Source organism: Furipterus horrens, unplaced genomic scaffold, assembly GCF_987537825.1.
Source record: "Furipterus horrens unplaced genomic scaffold, mFurHor1.1.pri manual_scaffold_5, whole genome shotgun sequence".
Taxonomy (NCBI): domain Eukaryota; kingdom Metazoa; phylum Chordata; class Mammalia; order Chiroptera; family Furipteridae; genus Furipterus; species Furipterus horrens.
In genome coordinates this window covers 64,648,933-64,667,995 of record NW_028327175.1, presented here as the reverse complement: position 1 = coordinate 64,667,995, position 19,063 = coordinate 64,648,933, and the positions used below count along the sequence as shown (strand labels likewise).

At 40.5% G+C, this 19,063-nt stretch overlaps 1 protein-coding gene across 2 annotated transcripts in view; it reads left to right on the top strand.

The window, feature by feature from the left end:
• Positions 1-490: 490 nt before the first annotated feature.
• Positions 491-19,063, top strand: part of PCSK1 (proprotein convertase subtilisin/kexin type 1) — a 36,439-nt gene continuing 17,866 nt past the window's right edge. The window contains exons 1-6 of one of the 2 annotated variants that reach the window (XM_090276510.1): positions 491-881; positions 4,234-4,338; positions 7,777-7,887; positions 8,950-9,096; positions 10,367-10,443; positions 16,790-16,878. In XM_090276510.1, coding sequence (XP_090132636.1) covers positions 702-881; positions 4,234-4,338; positions 7,777-7,887; positions 8,950-9,096; positions 10,367-10,443; positions 16,790-16,878 — 709 coding nt within the window. In that variant the 5' untranslated portion in view covers positions 491-701. Of the gene's footprint in view, positions 882-1,311; positions 1,417-4,233; positions 4,339-7,776; positions 7,888-8,949; positions 9,097-10,366; positions 10,444-16,789; positions 16,879-19,063 lie in introns of those variants that run through there. The other variant, XM_090276511.1, reaches the window with a different exon arrangement.

Here is a 19,063-nt window from a genome sequence, read left to right as displayed (position 1 = left end):
AATCTGGGGAGTAGAAGCTTCCCTCCTACTGTTCTCCAGCCTCTGTCCGATTTGAAAGATTTAAGAGCCCTTCTCTTTATAGCAGGTGCTGATTGACATCCCCAGGGCCATTATAAGAATCTTTCTCCCTCCTTTCCTCTACACAATAGATAATCAAGTAAATATAAAGAAAATGAACAGAAGAGAGGGAAAGTGTGCTGCACAGCCAACTTTTGGTTCTTGGTGGTTATATTCAAATGGGGGAACTTCTCTTTGAGACGTGAAGGTGTTTCTCACAGCTACAGAATTTACAATCATACAGGGACAGAGTTAACTGATCCAAGCAAACGGTTCCTTCCTTTTCATAATCCCTCGCTGCTTATTTTAGCCGCTTCTCCACCCCACTAGGAATACCATCCAGATCTTAGTCCAGGTAGATCTGACGTCAAGAGATGGCTTTCGTAGATTTGACGTATAAACACTCATTTCCATTCCAGCTGGGAAGGGCTGGGGCTCCACTCAGCCGGGAGACGGAAGAACTGCACTTAGTGCTTGCCACCGCCCAGTCTCTCCTCGCGTCCCTCCTATCTCCTTGCAGAGCAACCAGAGCGAGAAGTGGTCCAGAGCCCGAGGGTGGAAAGAGCGAATCTTTCTGGCTTTTTTCCTACCTTGCTTCTTTCCCCCCTCTGCTTTCCACTTCTGTGCAAGCGAGTGTGTGAGCCATGGAGCTAAGAGCCTGGACTCTGCAGTGTACTGCTTTCGTTCTCTTTTGCACTTGGTGTGCACTGAACGGTGTAAAAGCGAAGAGGCAGTTTGTGAACGAATGGGCAGCGGAGATCCCTGGGGGACCAGAAGCAGCCTCGGCCATAGCCGAGGAGCTAGGCTATGACCTTTTGGGTCAGGTAAGAGTTTGCACTTTCAAGAAACTTTCTGGGGCCCAAGGGGACTGGCGGGACTGGAGCGCGATCTCCCAAGTGTGAGCTCTAGGTTGCACTCTCCCGAGCCGTGTGGCAAAGAGCAGGAGCTTCTCCAGCTCTCGCCCCTGCGGGCTTGGAGAGAGAAGGTTTGCATTATTTATTGTTTGGGCCGGGCGCAGCCAGGCTGAACCGAGCCGTTGCAGCTGGGTAGAGCTTATTCTTGCTGTTGTCCGCTCTGGAATTGAAATCCGTTCCCACACGGTTTGAAGAAAAATCCCTCCATGCTTATTCACCGAACTTGAGAGGCACGCAGGCTGCTACCAACCAGGTGCCCCCGGGAGAGGCAGTGCGCTCTGTCCCCTGGGACTCAGCCAGTCTGCGTCAGGAGCTGTCTGTTTCCTTCTTTTCAATATGGCAGCATCAGACCCGCGTCCTGATGGAAGGGACTAAACAGGCTTGGAGGTGTCCGCGGGAAGCCTTTGGGGGCGCGTCCAGGGCATTGGGAAAGCAGCAACTGCCGGTACTAGCGACCCAGAGGCTGGGGGCCGCGGGCGGGGTCTGGGGGACCGGCGGGAGAAGAGGTGGGTAAAAGACGTGAACCAACTCTTCCCGCCCCTATCGGGAGCTTGGGTTTTCACCAAAAACTTGAAGAGTCCGAGCTTCACAACTTTGGTTGGTCAGCACACCCCCCCCCCCCCCACCGGCAGGGTCAAACTGCAGAATTGACTGTGGGGAAAGGATTTCTTTCTTTATTGTTTCTCAGAGAAATGCATAATAGCTTCCCTAAGGGTTTCAGTTTGTGAGGGAAACTATTGCCTCCGAGAGAGGGCTGGATTAATAGATAGCTGGGGGATGGGCGGGGGCTTTAAGGCATCGATCAGGGGTAGGCTGCTTAGCGGGGGCAATTCCGGGGGATCCCAGGGGTTGTCAATTTTAATGTAAGTTTTATTTTTCCTTTGCTTAGAATCAAGCCTTCACCCCTGGCCTTGGAAGTTGAAGCGGGGGAGGAGGGAGTTGTAAAACATTTTGGCGCGGGTTTTTTTTCTTCTCCTTCTTTCGTTTTTTGGAGGTGGTGGTTGAGACTCGGCTGAAGTCACAGATGAGTAATCTGTGTGGGCGTTGGCTGTGCCATAGATTGAATCCGCTGGGGAATACGCTTTCCGTTTGCCAGAGGCTTCATTCTCTAACTTTATGAGTCAAACTGTCTTTGAAATACCCAGCAGGGAAGCCAGTACACAGATTGATCTCTCCATGTCCCAGGAGCAGACCAAGACTTTTGCTTTTGCTCAGACCTTATTCTGTGCCAGGCTCCGTGCTAGAGGCTGAGGACTAATTGGAGGAAAGGACGCTTTCAAAAAATCAAGAAATCTAGAGGAGACTGGTTTAGAAACAAATGGTTGTAATTGCATGTAATTGGTGTTAGTAATAGTTGTACTCAGAGTCTCAATATTTGTTGATTGAAGGATTGAAGATGGAAGGCAATTGGGGAGGGGTGAAAGAAAACAGTGCAAAGGAGGAAACATTTGCACAGTGTTAAGGAAGGAGAGTCAAAGGTTGATACGAGAACAAGATGAAATTGGAGAAGGCACTCCAGACATAGAAAACAGCTTGTGGGAAACAGGGAGTACAAAGAAAGCTGCCTAGTAGTAAATTGGAAACTGCAAGGAATTGTGAGTATCTAATGAAAGTGTATAGTGGGTGAAATTGTACTGGAGTGTACAGGGGCTTCATGGAAATCGTGTGTGTTCTGTGGACGGGTTGGGTTGGGGGAGATTAGGGATTTAATTCTATATCCTTTGAACAGCTAAACAGCACTGGTAACTGTGTAGAAGGAGACTGTGGGAGGATCAAAGATAAATCCCACTTCCTTTCCTCTCCTATTAGCCCCAGGCATACATCCAAACCTGGACCATTCATTGCAGGAATTGCCTTTCAAAATCAGTATTCATGGTAGGATTTTCAAGGAACGGATGGCATAGTCACAGGCATTCCTTATACTTCATTTGCATATGCTAAATGTTCTCTAACCATTTCTATTTAAAATGACATTACTAACAAATTTAAAAAGAACAATTCTTAATTAAAAAAAAACTAATAATGCTTTCCTGGATCTGCTTATTTCTCCCTTTGCTTATGCTAACTCAACATCACTATCCTGAACTCTTTAAGGCCTCAGGATAAAGCTAGGATTGGCGGGGATGAAAACCAGTTTGACAGCAGGAACAGAGCTAAAGCACTGGTGATCTTTTTTATAGCTACTGTTTTTTGTTTTTTGTTTTCCTCCCCAAATCAGCCCAGGCTTATACAGATTCACTCCTTGAGGTTCAGGCTTTGAGCAGAGCCTAAGGATCTCTGTTTTAAAATTCTCTCGGTAATGAGAACCACCAATTTAAAGAATATAATCTTCTGAAATAACCCATTGTCAATTGTTTGTCTTTTAATTTAAAAAGAAATACAGGGCATCTGAAGAATCTCATAGCTTCAAATTAAGTACTATTTTGAATAAAGGGTTGCTAGCTTAAAAGAATAACAAATATAGTTCTAAATAGATCAGAGGAACTGATAGTCACCCAGAAAAAGTTTTTTTGTTCTTTTGTTTTGTTTTGTTTATTTAGTTGATGGGGGTGGGGGAGACATCGATTTGTTGTTCTACTTATTTATGCATTCATTGGTTGATTCTTGTATGTGTCCTGACTACGCATGGAACCCATAACCTTGGCATATTGGATGATGTTCCAACCAACTAAGCTACTTGGCAAGGGCCACCCAAGGAAGTTTACACCTGTTCTAAATGTGGCATGCTGGTTTCACCCCCAAAGCCTTAAACTAGTTAAAAGTCTAATGGTCACTACTAGTAGCTTATAACAATTATCACTATAAATTTAATGACTATATTTTATGACAACAACAAATTATTTTAGCTGAATGTGACGTTGACCATATATAGTAGCCAAAGGGTTTGCCTGCTTTCTGCAAGTATTGTTCTCTGAAAGAATGAATTTGATAAAATAGGTTTGTAAAACAAAAATGTCTACCCACACAATATTGTCACATAGAAAAACAAATGGAGTTTCTCTGAAATGTGTGAAACAGAAGCACCACCAGTCCCCAAGTATAGTGGGAGCCCAAGTGATAATTTCATGAAGCTCATCTCACACAACACACTAACAAGAGAGAAATGACTTCTACTAGTATCTTCCTCATGGAGAAAAAAAATTAACTTCAAGTACAAGGATTTGCTTAATAAAAGCTGTCTCTAATTTAGTTTTGTTTCAATCTGACCCATATATACTTGCGCTGAAAAGTAGATTTTTATTTTAATTTTTTTCTTTTATAGATTGGATCACTTGAAAATCATTACTTATTCAGACATAAAAGCCACCCACGAAGGTCTCGAAGGAGTGCCCTTCATATCACTAAGAGATTGTCTGATGATGATCGTGTAAGTGTTGTGCATTTATCTTCAAACAAGCCTGACTTATCTGCTTTCCCTGATTGCCAACAAGAGCAAGAGCACCTCACAAATACAATTCTTCTTTATTGTGATCACAATTATTTATCTGTAGTGTTCCTTGTTATTTCCATAGGGTTGTAATTGCACATAATCACTGGATTGAATTGAATTGGTTGAATTAATTAAAATTATATATATACACACATGTGTATATATATATATATAATGACACTAGCTCACAAACCCAGTCCAAGCACATGAAAGTAAATATTGAAAATAAAGTGGCAGCACTAATTAAAATGTTTGACAATGCAATCAATCAGCCTTTTATTTTATGCCTATTATGTACCAAGCACTTTAATATCTGATGTGTGGATGCCAAAGAAATATAATATATGAACCTTGCTTTTAATAACATTTCATTGTAATTGAAAACAACATTCTGCCATTTCCATTTAGTTTGGTTGTATAGGAAACTAGTGTTTATGAGGGAGCTTTAAATCCATGTCTTCACAAGGCAGATATTTTCATAAGTATTATATTGTTTGATCCAAGACATTTGATTTTTTTTAAATTCCTGGTTTGAATATATATTCAATGATTAGGCAACAGCAGGAAATGTCTAGAATGAATATAGGTAAATAGCGGGGGGGGGCAATTTGAATGAATATATAATATACCTATTGATTTTTGAAGTCTGTTTCTAAGGTCAGCAAACATATCAATAGAAATGCTGACCATACTGGGAGTATTGCAATTTGCATAACAATGTTGCCTTGTCTTGAAAGTGTGCACACTGATGGAAATTTATTCTGCCTGGCCTGATATCTGTATACATGATTTCTTTTTTTATTAAGATTTTTTTAATTTATTTTTTAAAAGGGGGAAAGCAGGAAGAGAGAGGGAAAAACATTAATTGGGCTGCCTCTTGCACACCCCTAACTGGGGACCTGGCCTACAACCCATGCAGGTACCTCGACCAGGAATCCAACTGGTGACCTTTTGGTTTGTAGGACAACCACTGAGCCACACCAGTCGGGGCCTGTGTACATGATTTCTGTTGCCTGGGACAATCTAGACAATTATAGAAGCTTTGTAAGAGATAGAATACAACCATGTAACTTCCCAGAAAGAAAAGCATAAGTGAAAGAAAGGTGATAGAACTGTTGAAATTACATGGAACTCACATACTTTGTGAAATAATTTGTTATTTCATTTGTTCTGTAACCAATATAATTAAAAAATGATAATAAGAGAGATTATAAGGGTGGGGAATGACCAGATCTGGGTTAATACTGTTTGAATGTAAGAAAAGCAACCATACCTAAACAAAGAATGCTATCTCAGGACCACAAACAGTGACTGACAGCTCATACACACCCACTGCTAGCTTTTACTTAAGTAAATGGCTAGATGTGGGAGACCAAATCAGAGGCCCAGAACATGACTTTAAAAGTTTCTGGTGCAGTGAAGTCTTTCCTTCATCATCCCAAGGCAGATTGTTTATTATCTGTGGGCTTGGAAAAGTAGGACAACTTCCAGGTCTCTGGCTAGGCTTAGTCCTTGGGCAAAACAACAGAGAGGGGTTTCCTCGTTTACTAAATGTATGCTTGACATTAGTGCACAAGGAATCAAACTGGCCTCGCTTCTTATCTTCATAGGACAAGATTGGACAGACTGGAGCATACCTAACTATTGTTATTATTCAAAGTAATCTTATTAAAATGAACAGATGCCTCAGTTCCATTCTTTAGATATTCCCTTAGTAGTTGATTTGGGGGAAGGAATAATGAAGAAGAGCTAAGAATTTACCCTCTATCATACCTATTTAAGAAGTCTGTATGATCATATAAAACTACCCCCAGAATAAGTTAATTGTAGGAAAAATCCTAGAACCCATAGAAGCTTTAGTGGAATGTTGGACTAGGTGATACTTAATGCCCTTTCCAATCAAAAGGAGTATTTACAATTAGGTACATTATACCTATTATGTACATAATAGGAAGATACCAATTTCTTCTGTCCCATTTGGGCTGCTCTTACAGACACTGACATGGGATTTGGAGTCAATGACACTGATCATAACACTGTTTGCAACAATTGGATATTTATGTGATCAGGTGGCAGAGTGCCTCTTCTTATAGTCAATTTTTTAAAAATTGCTTTTGATTGTAATTTTATTGTTTTTTTTTTAAATGGGGGATAACATCCTTCAAATTATCCCTCTGAAATGCAGCAATTCTCTATCTTTATAAGACCATTAATGAAAACTCCTCTCTTCCTCAAAAATTAGTACTTGTTCCCTAGCAGCCCACTTTCAAAGACCGACTCAGATGCAGGCTGTCTATTCCAGGCATTGGGTATTTTAAGCCAAAACAATGAAGCTTGAAAATACAGGCACTTTAAAAATAAATTATAGTGACTAATTTCTAGCTCTCAGGTCCCTCCAATATTTATAATATGTTTGCAGTGTGTTTCCTAATTGAAAATTCAGTGTTAGTGGATGGTTTTATCCTTTAGTTGCAAACTATTTTTCAGTTTTTATTTTTGGATCTGATTTGTAAGTATCCTCACATTAATGATATCCCACCACACGCTAGATTGTCATCGTGTACAATAGAGAGGCTATGTTTTGGGTCGGAGACAGTCATGTTGCCCAGCAAAATAAGAGCAGGGTATTATCTCATAGTGTGTATAACCACAAGGCAGCCCCTTACCCTCGCAGGATCTTAAGTATAATAGGATTATGCGGTAAATGTGGGGCAGGTAATTTTTGTACTGTCAGATCTCTTTGCATAATACATGAGACTAAATTAATGCTAAGTGTTCATGGTCCACAGTGCTCATTCATCACCCTGGGTCTGTTTCTTATATTAAATACTCTTAAGCAGGAGGCTGAAGCACAGGGGAGCCAGAGTTTCAGATTTGCAGTGACATAGCACCTTTCCTGTCTTGTGTAACATGTGTGATTTCTGCCTTTTTGCATAAAGAAAGAGAAATTAATCTGTAAAAGCAACATAACACCAGTCTCTGGGATCTCTTAGCTTGTTGACTGATTCCATGAAAATGGACACATTTTCAGCTACAGAGCCTGGAACCTCAATATAAAAAAATGGGTTATGGTCCATGTGCTGATGAAAGCAGGCTGAACTTTTACTTCCACTGTAATCACACTGTAAATAATTAGAGGCAATCATCACTTCACTGACTCCTCTCCTCCCCCTAAAGGTACACTTCACTGTAACAGAGGAAACGTTCATCTCCCCAGTGGACAATCCCTTCTCGTTGAGCTGCCAGGTTGATCTGTAGTTAAACAAAAACTTTGTGAAGCTGCCTGAACCCTGATGGGAAAGGTACTGGAGGAGAGACGATTCCACAGAGGTGGCTATTTGACTGTTGATTTTCTTGCTATAAAACTCCTTGCAGGTGATATGGGCTGAACAGCAGTATGAAAAAGAGAGAAGTAAACGTTCAGTTCTGAGAGAGTCAGCACTAAATCTCTTCAATGACCCGATGTGGAATCAGCAGTGGTACTTGGTAAGTACCTACAGAGGACTGTGTAGGACTGTGGTTACTTATTTTGTGACATCTGCACAATAGATAGATTTTTTTTTTCCAATGATAGAGAATTCAACAGAGGGCTGTGTTACTTGGACATTAGGGCTGATGGGACCTTCCATGATCTGGATCTTCTCTTCTGCTAGGTGAGCGTGTCTGAAACACAGATCTCCAGCTGCTATGAGAGGAGCAGTTATTGCCTTCCTGTTTTCTTTTTTTTTAATTTTATTTATTTATTTTTAGTGAGAGGGTAAGGGAGGGAGAAGGAGAGGGAGAGAAACATCATCAATGTGAGAGACAAGCAGTGATCATTCACTGACACTTGATTTTTGTTATTTATAGTTTTCTTATTGATCCCAGAAACCTGGCTCTCTTCTAATGCATCTGTCTCAGATGCTTCTCACGTCTGTGTCCCCTTGCTGCCCAGCCCCTCTCTCCTACATGCCCACACATTGCTAACCATTAGAAATGCCATTGGAAAAAGAAAACCCCAGAACTTCTCTCACAGATGCTTGCTCCCTAAATCACTCATATTTGTAAGTAGGCAATTAAATTGCAAGCTCTGGTGAGACCCAGCCTCCTGGGCATTCCAGGTTCTGCTTTTTCTTTTAGAAAAGTTATAAAAAAAACATCAACAAATGACTGTGAACCAGACAGTATAAAGTAGGTTCATGTGGCAATAAAGGCTTAGGATTTGGGGGGAGATGGAAACATAGGATATCAAATAAAGCTTGGGTAGATGAAAAGCTCAAGCATGTCATCATAAATGAAAGACATGTAAGAACAAACTGCTTCTTCGAAGCCATGTGGCTCAAAGAGAGGGGGCACGGGGTGATTCATTCTTCGGAGTGATTTTCCATTGAAACAATTGGGAAAAGAGCAGCACTCTGACGATTCACTTGGCCCTACTCTCAACTTTGTTTTTTTATTTCACCTCATTTCCTTCTTCTAAAGAGGAGAGTGACCCCCTGTGGCTTCAGTTCTCATTGTGCAGCAAGCTAATTAGGATTTTACCAAAGCTTCTTTGTTTTCCTTTACCAGCAAGATACTAGGATGACTGCATCCCTGCCCAAACTGGATCTCCATGTGATACCTGTTTGGCAGAAAGGCATCACAGGCAAAGGAGTTGTTATCACTGTGCTGGATGATGGCTTGGAGTGGAATCACACAGACATCTTTGCCAATTATGTGAGTCCAGACCCTCCCATGACTTACAGCTTAAGCAGTTGTCGACACAGACACACAGTTAGGGCTTTTCTTTCCTCAGGCGGGATGCTGCTTGGGTGTTGGCCCAGGGAACAAGGACCTAGGCTTTGCCACTTCCCTCACCTCCTTACCAGTCCATATGAATTCATTGTATTAGGGGCTTTGAAAGAATTGAGTGGAGCTAAGGACTGTATAAAAACATGTGCATGGGTGGCGGGAAAAGGCACCTACACCAACTAAATTATCAATAGCCATTCAGACTCTTTACCACTCTATATTGGCGGCATTAAAACAAATAAACCAGGTCTGATGCCTGAGACCTTTTCGCAGTCTTCCTCCTCACATCCCTTACATCGTAAAGTTTTTTGAATGTGATTGCTTTCATGCAAATTCAAAATGTGCAACAAAGAGTGCAAAAATGACAGGTTGGGGAAAGAAAAGCTTATTAGAAATGGGAACTAAGTAAATGAAAAGTATTTACTTAATTGTTTTTGAAGCTCTCCGTAATGTCTTGGGCCTTTATTTAGATCACTGTTTCATCTTTAAGATTGTTCCTTGTTCTTTCTCTCATCCTTTCCACTCATCCACATTCTGCAGCTAGAGTAAAGGGAGAGGGAAGGAAAAGAAGAGATAGAGATTAGTAGAGAGTAGGAAGTATTAAAATATATGGAAAATATAAAGAAGTGGCAGTAGTGGTGATAGAGTTCCTATGGGGGAGATGTTTAGGTGTAGCAATCTGATTGGAAAAGGGGGTGAGACCTGGAAGCTTGTCCTAAATGTCAAGCACACTCTCTTTAATTAAATTGCAAGTTGATTTAGTGTAACTGGGGAAGCTGCAAGAGATCACTGTGGACCTGAGCCACCTCTTTGCACCTATATTCATCAGAGAGAAGAGTGTCAGAGTGTTGCTAACTAGCTTTATAGCTTAGTTACATCATTCATCTTCCCTGGGCCTCAATTTTCTCATTTGAAACATGAGGTGGTTGATATAACTGAACTGATTCCTCTGGTTTTAATATTCTAGGAGCTTCTATGAGCTATTGGTTTGGTAACTTTCACTGAGAATTGGATGTTGGCTCGCTTTTCTGTCTCTGCCTGGTTTATGGGTGTAATAAATGATCAGCCACTGAGCCAGAAACTCTGAGCTGCAGACTTTTGAGCTCTCAGCCTGCATGAAAATAGGGTAGGGTAGAAGGCTTGGGAGTGCTGTTTTATTTTTATGATGCTACAGTTATTTTTGTTGTCTTTTTAGGATCCAGAGGCTAGCTATGATTTTAATGATAATGACCATGATCCATTTCCCCGATATGATCCCACAAATGAGAACAAGTGAGTAAATGTCGATTGGGGGAGGGGGTTAGTACTTTAAAATGGTTTTATCTTATTTGAGCTCTCAGAAATGTTCCTGCACACCATCCATATCACAATATTTTGTTGCTTTTAAACCAGAATCCCAAACTTCTCATTTTGTGTTCCTTTTGGCTTATAGAACCATATTTCAATTAAACTTTTTTCTTAGATTATAAAATACTCTCCTCAAATGATACTGAACAGTTATAGCTTTGGAAAGAATGCTTGGGACATAAAGAATAAAAACCTTCCACCTATCCCCTTCCCCCTTCCCCCAACTCCTCTATTAACTTTCTACTATTAGCAACATGTCTGATGTTAGTCACGATAAGAAGTATAGATGCCCAAGACAACACATCCCCACAGCTGCCTAGGGTGGCCACAGCCAAGCTCACCAGTTTCTTTGGGAGAGCATGGCCAGACACCCAATGAGAGAAAGATACCCCAACACCTGGCTCTCAAATTCAGCAGGGTCTCTGGGGCACTGGACTAGTTAGCAATCTGTTCCAGAGCCCCTGTTGGGTATTCTAATTTTAAAAGGAAGAAAAAGAGGATGTCTTCTGACTCCTAAATTAAATCTCTGTAGCAGCCACAGGATGATAAGGAAGGCCAAAGCAAGAGGCCAAATAAAGACCCAGAGGAGAGACAGTTTAACCTTCTTTGCTAACCCCAAAGAAACTTCACCCTGTAGGTACAGGTATGTGGCCTCAACTCTCTGTGTCCACATGCAACTCATCTTTGTGCATGACATCTCAGACATCAAGGTGACATTCTCCACCCCACACAGACATACACCAAAACAGATCAGAGCCAAGGGAAACTTAGGGCTTGCTGCTACAAGTGGGGATGGAAAGAGCAAGCAACAGGAAGCTGTTTGTGGATGCCACATAGAATGCTTGCTTCCCTTTTCTCTCTGTGGCTTTCTCTCTCTTGGACTATGACCTAACTCAGGCCAATCAAGTTCTCTCTCTCTCCTTTTCTCACTTTCACTTTCCCTCTCCTTTATTTCCTCTCCCTTATTCTCTCTTTCTCTCATATTCTTTCTCAGAATTCCCATGTGGCTGATGGAATAATTTTGACCTAAAGTTGTTTCTTGGATGGTCCCCCCCTCCAGAAGGCCAACAAACCCCAGGAAAGGAGGCTGGGCTCATGGACTTGGTGTCAACTTCTGAGTGTATATATCTTCCTTGGGGAGAATTCCAAAATACAGCTTCTTTGAATACAACTGACTTCTTCTTGGGTTTATTTCTTAAAGGGGTTAACTGCAAACACCCACTATAGGTTGGAACATTCCAGTGACAATACAACAAGAACCATGAGGGAGAGTTCTTAGAGGAAAGTGGGGTGTTTCAGGAACTTATAACATGATCTCCAGATAAAGTTTCAGCTGTCTCTGAGTCAGGGCAGTGCCCCAGGAGGAACGTCTGCTCTTTTAGAGCACACGCTTGGGATGCTAGCCTTGCTGGGAGTTGCGGCTTTGCTGATTACCAGTATAGAGAGAGACATGCGGGCATCAACTCTCTCTGCCTCTATCTTGTATTTTGACTCTTAAAGTGGGTGACAAGGCATCTGCTCCCTACTCTCCTGAAAGGAACTTCCTAAGGAAATGGCAATTAGCACTTGGAAGGAAGGGGCACCCTTCTTGAAATTAAGTAAAAACAACAACTCTCACCTCACCCCCTTGGTCAAGAGTAAGAGGAATTATGTTTGCAACCATGTGGGTGCAACAGAAGAGGCTGTTAGCTAGAGGTGTCAGCCTCCTTCCTAGGCAGTGTACCTATGGTCTGGCCCCAGGATCCAGCGTGGGTGATGGATGCATGATGGATGGATATTTGGTGAAATGATGTTTTCTAGAGTTTTTCAACTTATAAGAAAGGAGACTCAGATTTCCCTCTTTTATTTCCCCTAAATGGGAAATCTCACAACACAATGTTATAACAAACACAATATTTATAATATTAGGTTGGCCAAAAAGTCTATTTAGTTTTTTTCCATAAAATAAAAGACACATTTTTCATTTTCACTAATAACTATTGATTTGGATATATTGAGTGTGTCGACTCTCTCCCACATGGTATAATGTTGATTGTTCTCAGTTGATGTCTCAGTTTGATTGCTGTCAACTTCAACTGGTCTGCTCCACCGTGGAGCATCACCCAGTGAGAAATCTCCAGCACAAAACTTTGTAAACCACTTTTGACATGTTCTAGCAGTCACAGTACCTTCTCTGTACATTGCACAAATCTTTTGTGTGTGTTTCAGTTGCATTTCCTTTTTTGAAATAAAGCATAGTATGCTGAAATGTTGTATATTTTCTTCCATCTTTCATATTAAAATGGCTACACAAAAATTCACCAATTTTGATGTTTTGTTTAAATGCATGCTGATATGACAGCTGTCACAATACAATCTTAACAAATTATTTCAAAGGAAGTTAAAGACAACTAAGTGCTACTAGAGCAATCTTATGGGGGGCGGGCAATGAACTTTTTGGCCAACCTAATATAATTCTTCCAACTCACAGAGCTCCAAAGCCCCTAAGGAAGCAGCACATATAATTGTACTTATTTTGTGCCTAAAATCTCTGAGCTTCAGAGCAGAGCCTACTATGGATCTTACACATAGTATAGAGTTAGTGTGGAGTAGATAAATAGTTAGGAGTACAGACGTTAAAGCTAGATTTAGATCAAATATTAGATCTGCCACTAAATAGTTAAGTGACCTTGAGCAAATTATTTAACTTCTTTGTTCCACAGTTTTATCATCTATTAAAAAGGAATAATAACAGTATCTATTTCACTGGGTTATTATGGGGATTAAATGAGTTTATATGAGTAATTGGCTTGGATAGTGCCTCCTATATAAAAAAGTGTTTGCTATGATGAGGATGACGATGACAATGATAATAATTATGATGATGATGATGATCAAGGCTTCTCATTTAACAACTAAGGTAGACCTCTTTTCAGTGAGAAATCATGACAAGAATAATATCATGTGATAGGAACAGAAACAAGAAGTCAATTTTCTTAGCCAGTTCAGAATCAGCTATTTGAAAATTACACAATAAGCAAATATCTCTCAGGGTCCTCTTGACTATCAACCAAAAAGGTAGTAGCCTCCTCACCATTTAGCAAAAGGTATTATAAAAAATAAAATTATCCTTGAAGCATGTTGTCAGAAATTCCTCAGATTTGGAACATGAATGGCCCTTTTTATCTTAGCCTTATAACAGATACCTATTATCTCCCAATTCCTGGGCATTACTACTCCAAACTACCTGTGTTGCTGCTGTTCTTTATTACTATGTAAATGAGATTAATAGAAGCTGCATTTGAATTCTCCTCTGCAAATCAAAAGAGGAATCATTAAATTATAAAATCTTAAAAGTGCAGCTAACTCTTACTGTTAGGCTGGCATGAATCTGTATTCAGTATTTCAATACCAATTACAGATTAGTTTTCTAGTTAAATAACATGTGTGACAAGGATATCTTAATGAGTATAATAGTAGTCTTTAAACCATCTTATGGAATAATGTTCTAAAAATCATTTTATTTAAGTGCCAGTTACTACCATTGTTCTAAGATAGTAGAGGGCTTTTTAATCTCAGAGCCTGATTTAAGGAAAGCAAAAAAAGCTACAAGCCCATAAAGAATGATACAGAACCACTTTGATAAAATCTTCCTTCTTCTTAAGGTATGGAGGTAGGACCTGAGGATAAGAGGAGGAATAATATTATCCTCTATTTGTAGCGTGATCCTATTGTACCTTTTAAGAAAATAGTCCTCAGTATATAAGGAGAGATAAGTAATAGGTCATGTCGCATTGCTTCATTTTTAGGACAGAGGTAAAATGCTGGCTCAGGTTAGAGATTTTGCTGTTCGGGGCCCTGTCTCCCATACTGTTTAAATAGAAATATTGGCATTGGTGACTTTTAGGAGTACATTTCCCAGAGGATGACAACTGAATTTCTCCTTCTGGAAAGGCAAAGAGGGTTAATCCATCAAAGAAGGTGCCATTTATGTATTCATTGTGAATGAATGTCTTAGAAGATGGGTGTATTGGTCAGGATAGCTTCAGTTTCAAGTAAGAGAATCCTAAATCAAAGATTAAGTAATATGGGGATTAAAAAACAAACAAGTTTCAGCCCTAGCCAGTGTGGCTCAGTTGATTGGAGTATCATCCTGTAAGACCGAGAGATCGCGGGTTTAATTCCTGGTCAGGGCACGTGCCTAGGTTTGATTCCCTGTCAAGGTGTGTATGAGAACCAATCAATATTTTTCCCTCGCATTGATGTTTCTTTCTTTCCTCTTCCCTCCCCTTCTTTGCCTGCCTTCCTTCCCTCCTCCCTTCCTTCCTTCCTCTCCTTTCCTTTCCTTTCTTCCTTTCCTTCCTTCCTTTCCATCCTTCCATCCTCCCTTCCTTCCTTCCTCCCTCCCTCCCTCCCTTCCTTCCTTCCTCCCTCCCTCTTCTTTCTCTTTCTCTCTCTCCCTTCCTCTCTCTCTAAAAGCAATGAAAAAATGTCCTCAGATGAGAACTAAAAAACAAAACAAAACCAAAAACAAACTTTCACCTAAGGGATGCTCTGGCTTCAAAAGCACTGCTGCTGCTTTCAGTAATATGCCATCAAGACACCAAATGCTCTCCATCTCCTGGTGCTGCTTTCCCCCACTTAGCTTCATTCTCATTAGACTCCTGTCTGGCAACAAGATTCACACGGCTCAGATGGAACTTAAAAGCTGAAAATTCTGGAGAAAGAATATAAATCTCTTCCCCGGAATCTGCATTAATCCTTGAAAGCTGCCAGGGAGAAGGAGCCTCATGATAGAAAGGATCACAAGAAGTGAGGGAGGGCCATTTCCCAAAAGGGAAAAATTCTAAGAGACAAAAAAGAAGCGGGTGTTCGCTGTGCTGGGAAAGACCTTGAGAATGAAGGATAATTACTGTATATTGTTTTGACTCAGGATTCCTATCCAATATTTGGAAGAAGCAGGAATATCATTTAGTGGGAAACCATCTTTGGTACTTCAGGAAGATGAGATAAGTGAAACAATTATTTTTAGATGACCCAATTACTTTTGGATTTTTATATTCCTTACCAGACTAAATGAATACAGTACTCCCTTGCTATAGCGCGGTTCACTTATTGCAGCCTTACTGTATCACGGGATTAAAAAAATATATTATATTTAATTATTTATCGTGGATTTTTTGCTGTATTGCGGGATTTTATGGTATTGTATACGTACGTTGTTAAAGTTACGTAGGTTTAAGAGTACAATAAATGTAAGGTTCCTATTTCACGGGGGGTGGAGGGGATCTGGAATGTAATACTTGCGATGAGTAGATGTCTCGTGTGCTAGGTTCTAAAGGTAGCAGGCTGATGGAGTTGCTCTGCGCTAGCCCCTCTGCTCCTTCCCTCTGTGTCAGCATAACAGCTCCTCCAACAGCCTTCACAGTGCTCCCAGGCGCGTGGACAGTGCAGTACAGTCATAAAGGAAACAAATTTACATTAAAGTTCTCTTGATTTACAGGCCCTCCTGAGGCCAGGGTTGTGGTGGGATAAAACAATTATTATCCCCCAAATTTGGGCTTTGGTCTGTTTTAGAGATGCATTGTGTTTTTTTTTTTTTTCTTTCAAATATTCTGAAATCATGAATTACCTTTTTTGCCTGATTGCAAACCCAATCTTGTTCAGGCCTCTGGTCCCAATCAATCTTCCAACAAGTCTATAGTGTCTTCCAAAACTCCTCTTGGTTCCAGAAAATGCACAGATGTTTTAGTTTGCTGTATGATTAGAGGAGAGCAGGGTGCCTGGAGAGGGGCCTTTGTTCTAGCATATCCTACTAGGGCTGCTCCAGGATAACTTAATCCAAGGAAGTCCCTGCGGGGGGCGGGGGGGGGTGGTGAGAAGCCACTTCACTACCAGAAAGTATGGAGCAGAAGCCATCTATTTGGAAACAATTTCGGAAAGTATCAGAGTTGCACATAATACTACCCATAGCTAACACTTACTGGGTGCGTGCTATATACCAACCACTATTCTAAGTACTCTATACACAGTATCTCATTTGATGTCGACAACCCTTTGAGGACACTTACCAAAGGTCACATCACTAGTTTGTGGCAAAAGCTAGAATGTGAACTCATATAATCTGGCTCTCATACTATGCCCTTCATATGATACTTATATTTCATCTAATGCTGATGGTAAGAAACCAGAGAAAAAGGCAGACAAAAACCTAACATGTACCATGGATTCATGTGCAAAACAAATGTTTGTCTTCATTTATGTTTTGTAATTCCTAATTTTTAATCCTCAGACATGGGACTAGATGTGCAGGAGAAATTGCCATGCAAGCAAATAATCACAAGTGTGGGGTTGGAATTGCATATAATTCCAAAGTTGGAGGTAAGGCACTTTTAATTTGAGTCTTGCATCACCTGGTGTGAATGAGGTGGGGAGGGGGGCTTTTCAACAACCATAGGAAGAAACGAATTCCACATAAAGTTTGGTGTACAATGTGAGTGTGATTTGCAAATGAATCAATGGATCTGGATTCCTAGAAAATGATAACTGAATATAACCCCAACATATGGGGGAAAGGATGTGTGGAAATGTTGAATAGATTTTAAACCAAGTCTAATTTTCTCTGTTTTCTGATTTAGAAGGATTCGTTATTGAGTGCTTGCTACTGTTGTAGGAGGAGGTAAAGATAGGCAAAGAATTTCCATGCCTCTTAACTCTGCCGTTCATTTCATAGCAAAGAACAGCTTCTAAAAATAAAAATAATACATACTTATTGCATTAAGAAGCCAAAGGTTATCTTCAATAGCAAGAATTCAGGCTCCCTAGTTGTTTCAATTAGTGTCTTTATGGGGAAACATATGGTAAGTTCCACCAGGGCAATTAAATTAAAAAAAACAACAACAACCATTTACTAGCGTTAAAAGGAAACCAACAAAAGCTAACAAATGTAGGCAGGTGTTATCACCTTTAGGCCTAAAGGAGCAAGGAGAAGCTGTCAGTGGAAATGGAGAGAGAAAGCTGTGGCCATAGGAGACAATCACTGGACATGAGCTGTGGCCTTGAGTACAACAACTGAGCTATTTGTAGGCAAAGAGGATTTAGGAGAATGAGCACCTCGCTCTGCCCTTGTCTCCCAACCTCCTGCTGCTGTTCACGGTTGGCTGAACTCAGAGGGAAGACCAGAGAACCCATTGATGCAGTTCCTGTGGAGAAGGGTGGTGGAGACTGGCTATGCAGGGGCTCACAGAGACTGTATTCCTCTTTAGAAATCAAATAAGCATACATCCTGTCATGTATAATACCTATTTTACTAATACAGCACACTCTTAGATTTTGTTATTTCTAATTACTTTGACACTAGCATCATCAAACTGTCATGATAATTTAATGAAAATGATAGAAGTACAAATTATGTAATCACCTAAAAAAAGAATTCACTTTTTAAGTCATAATGAACTAAGTAGCTATAGTTTATGAGAGAATTGTCTGATGCCTTCTTTTTATAAAGGAGGAATCAGAAGCAAGAGTCTCAAGGTGACAGTTTGTGGCAGTGTAGAACTAAAACATAAGACTTCTCGTTCCAAGTCTACTGATTTTTTTCCATTACTCTACCCTTTGATAGCCTAGCTCCAAGTACATTTTTATATTATAATTTTAATTTTTAAGAACTCACCATATGTCTATCACGTACACTACAACACATCATAGGCATTGTATCCTGGAGTTAATAGGATGTATTTGGGTACCAGATTTCTGAGATTCCAGTCCTAGCTTCCCAATTTCAATCTGTGTGGCTTTGGGTAATTCTGTTCATCTCTGGCCTCAGTTTCTCCACCTCTAAAATGGGGAGAATTACAGGACCCACCTCAAATGGTTGTCATAGGATAGATGAGTTCTAAGGTTTAGGCCTGTCGAATGATAGCTGAAAATAGTGTATCCTCATTGCATGTGAGTTGTTATTATCCCCATTTTATAGTTGAAGAAACCAAGGCACAGAGAAGTTAAGTGACTTGCCTCTAAATCACACACCTAGTAAGTATTGTTGAAGAGCTGGGATCCCCCGCTGCCCAACAAATGCATTTTTAAACAATTTTAAAAATAAATAGGGCTTTCACTAATCATGTCAATTAGATGTTCTTTTACTTGTGCTCCATTGTAAATAATAATGTGAAAATCTAAGTCTGTGCACTCGGTTGCATTATCGACCTAAAGCCAGGAATAACCATGTAGCTGCCTCTCTAACTGTTTAAATTGCTTCTGCCTTGCTGGCTCTAGAGCACATGAGTCTGATGGAAAGCACAGCCTGTTGGAAAGCACAAGGAGCTACTGCGTCTGCCTTCTCCTGATGAAAAATGATTCTCCCTCAGGAGCAAAATCCATGGCAATGATTTCATCCTTGAGATTATTTAGAAGAAAGGGAAGCATGTTCTCTGAAAGTGTGTCTTAGCAAACACATAAAAGAACGGCCTCTGGGTTATTTTTAATCAGTGCTTAGAAACAAGAGTTCTTTCCCTATTTGTTAGTTTCTTATTGTGGGTTGACCTTTGCAAGCTGCATGGTTTCCCAC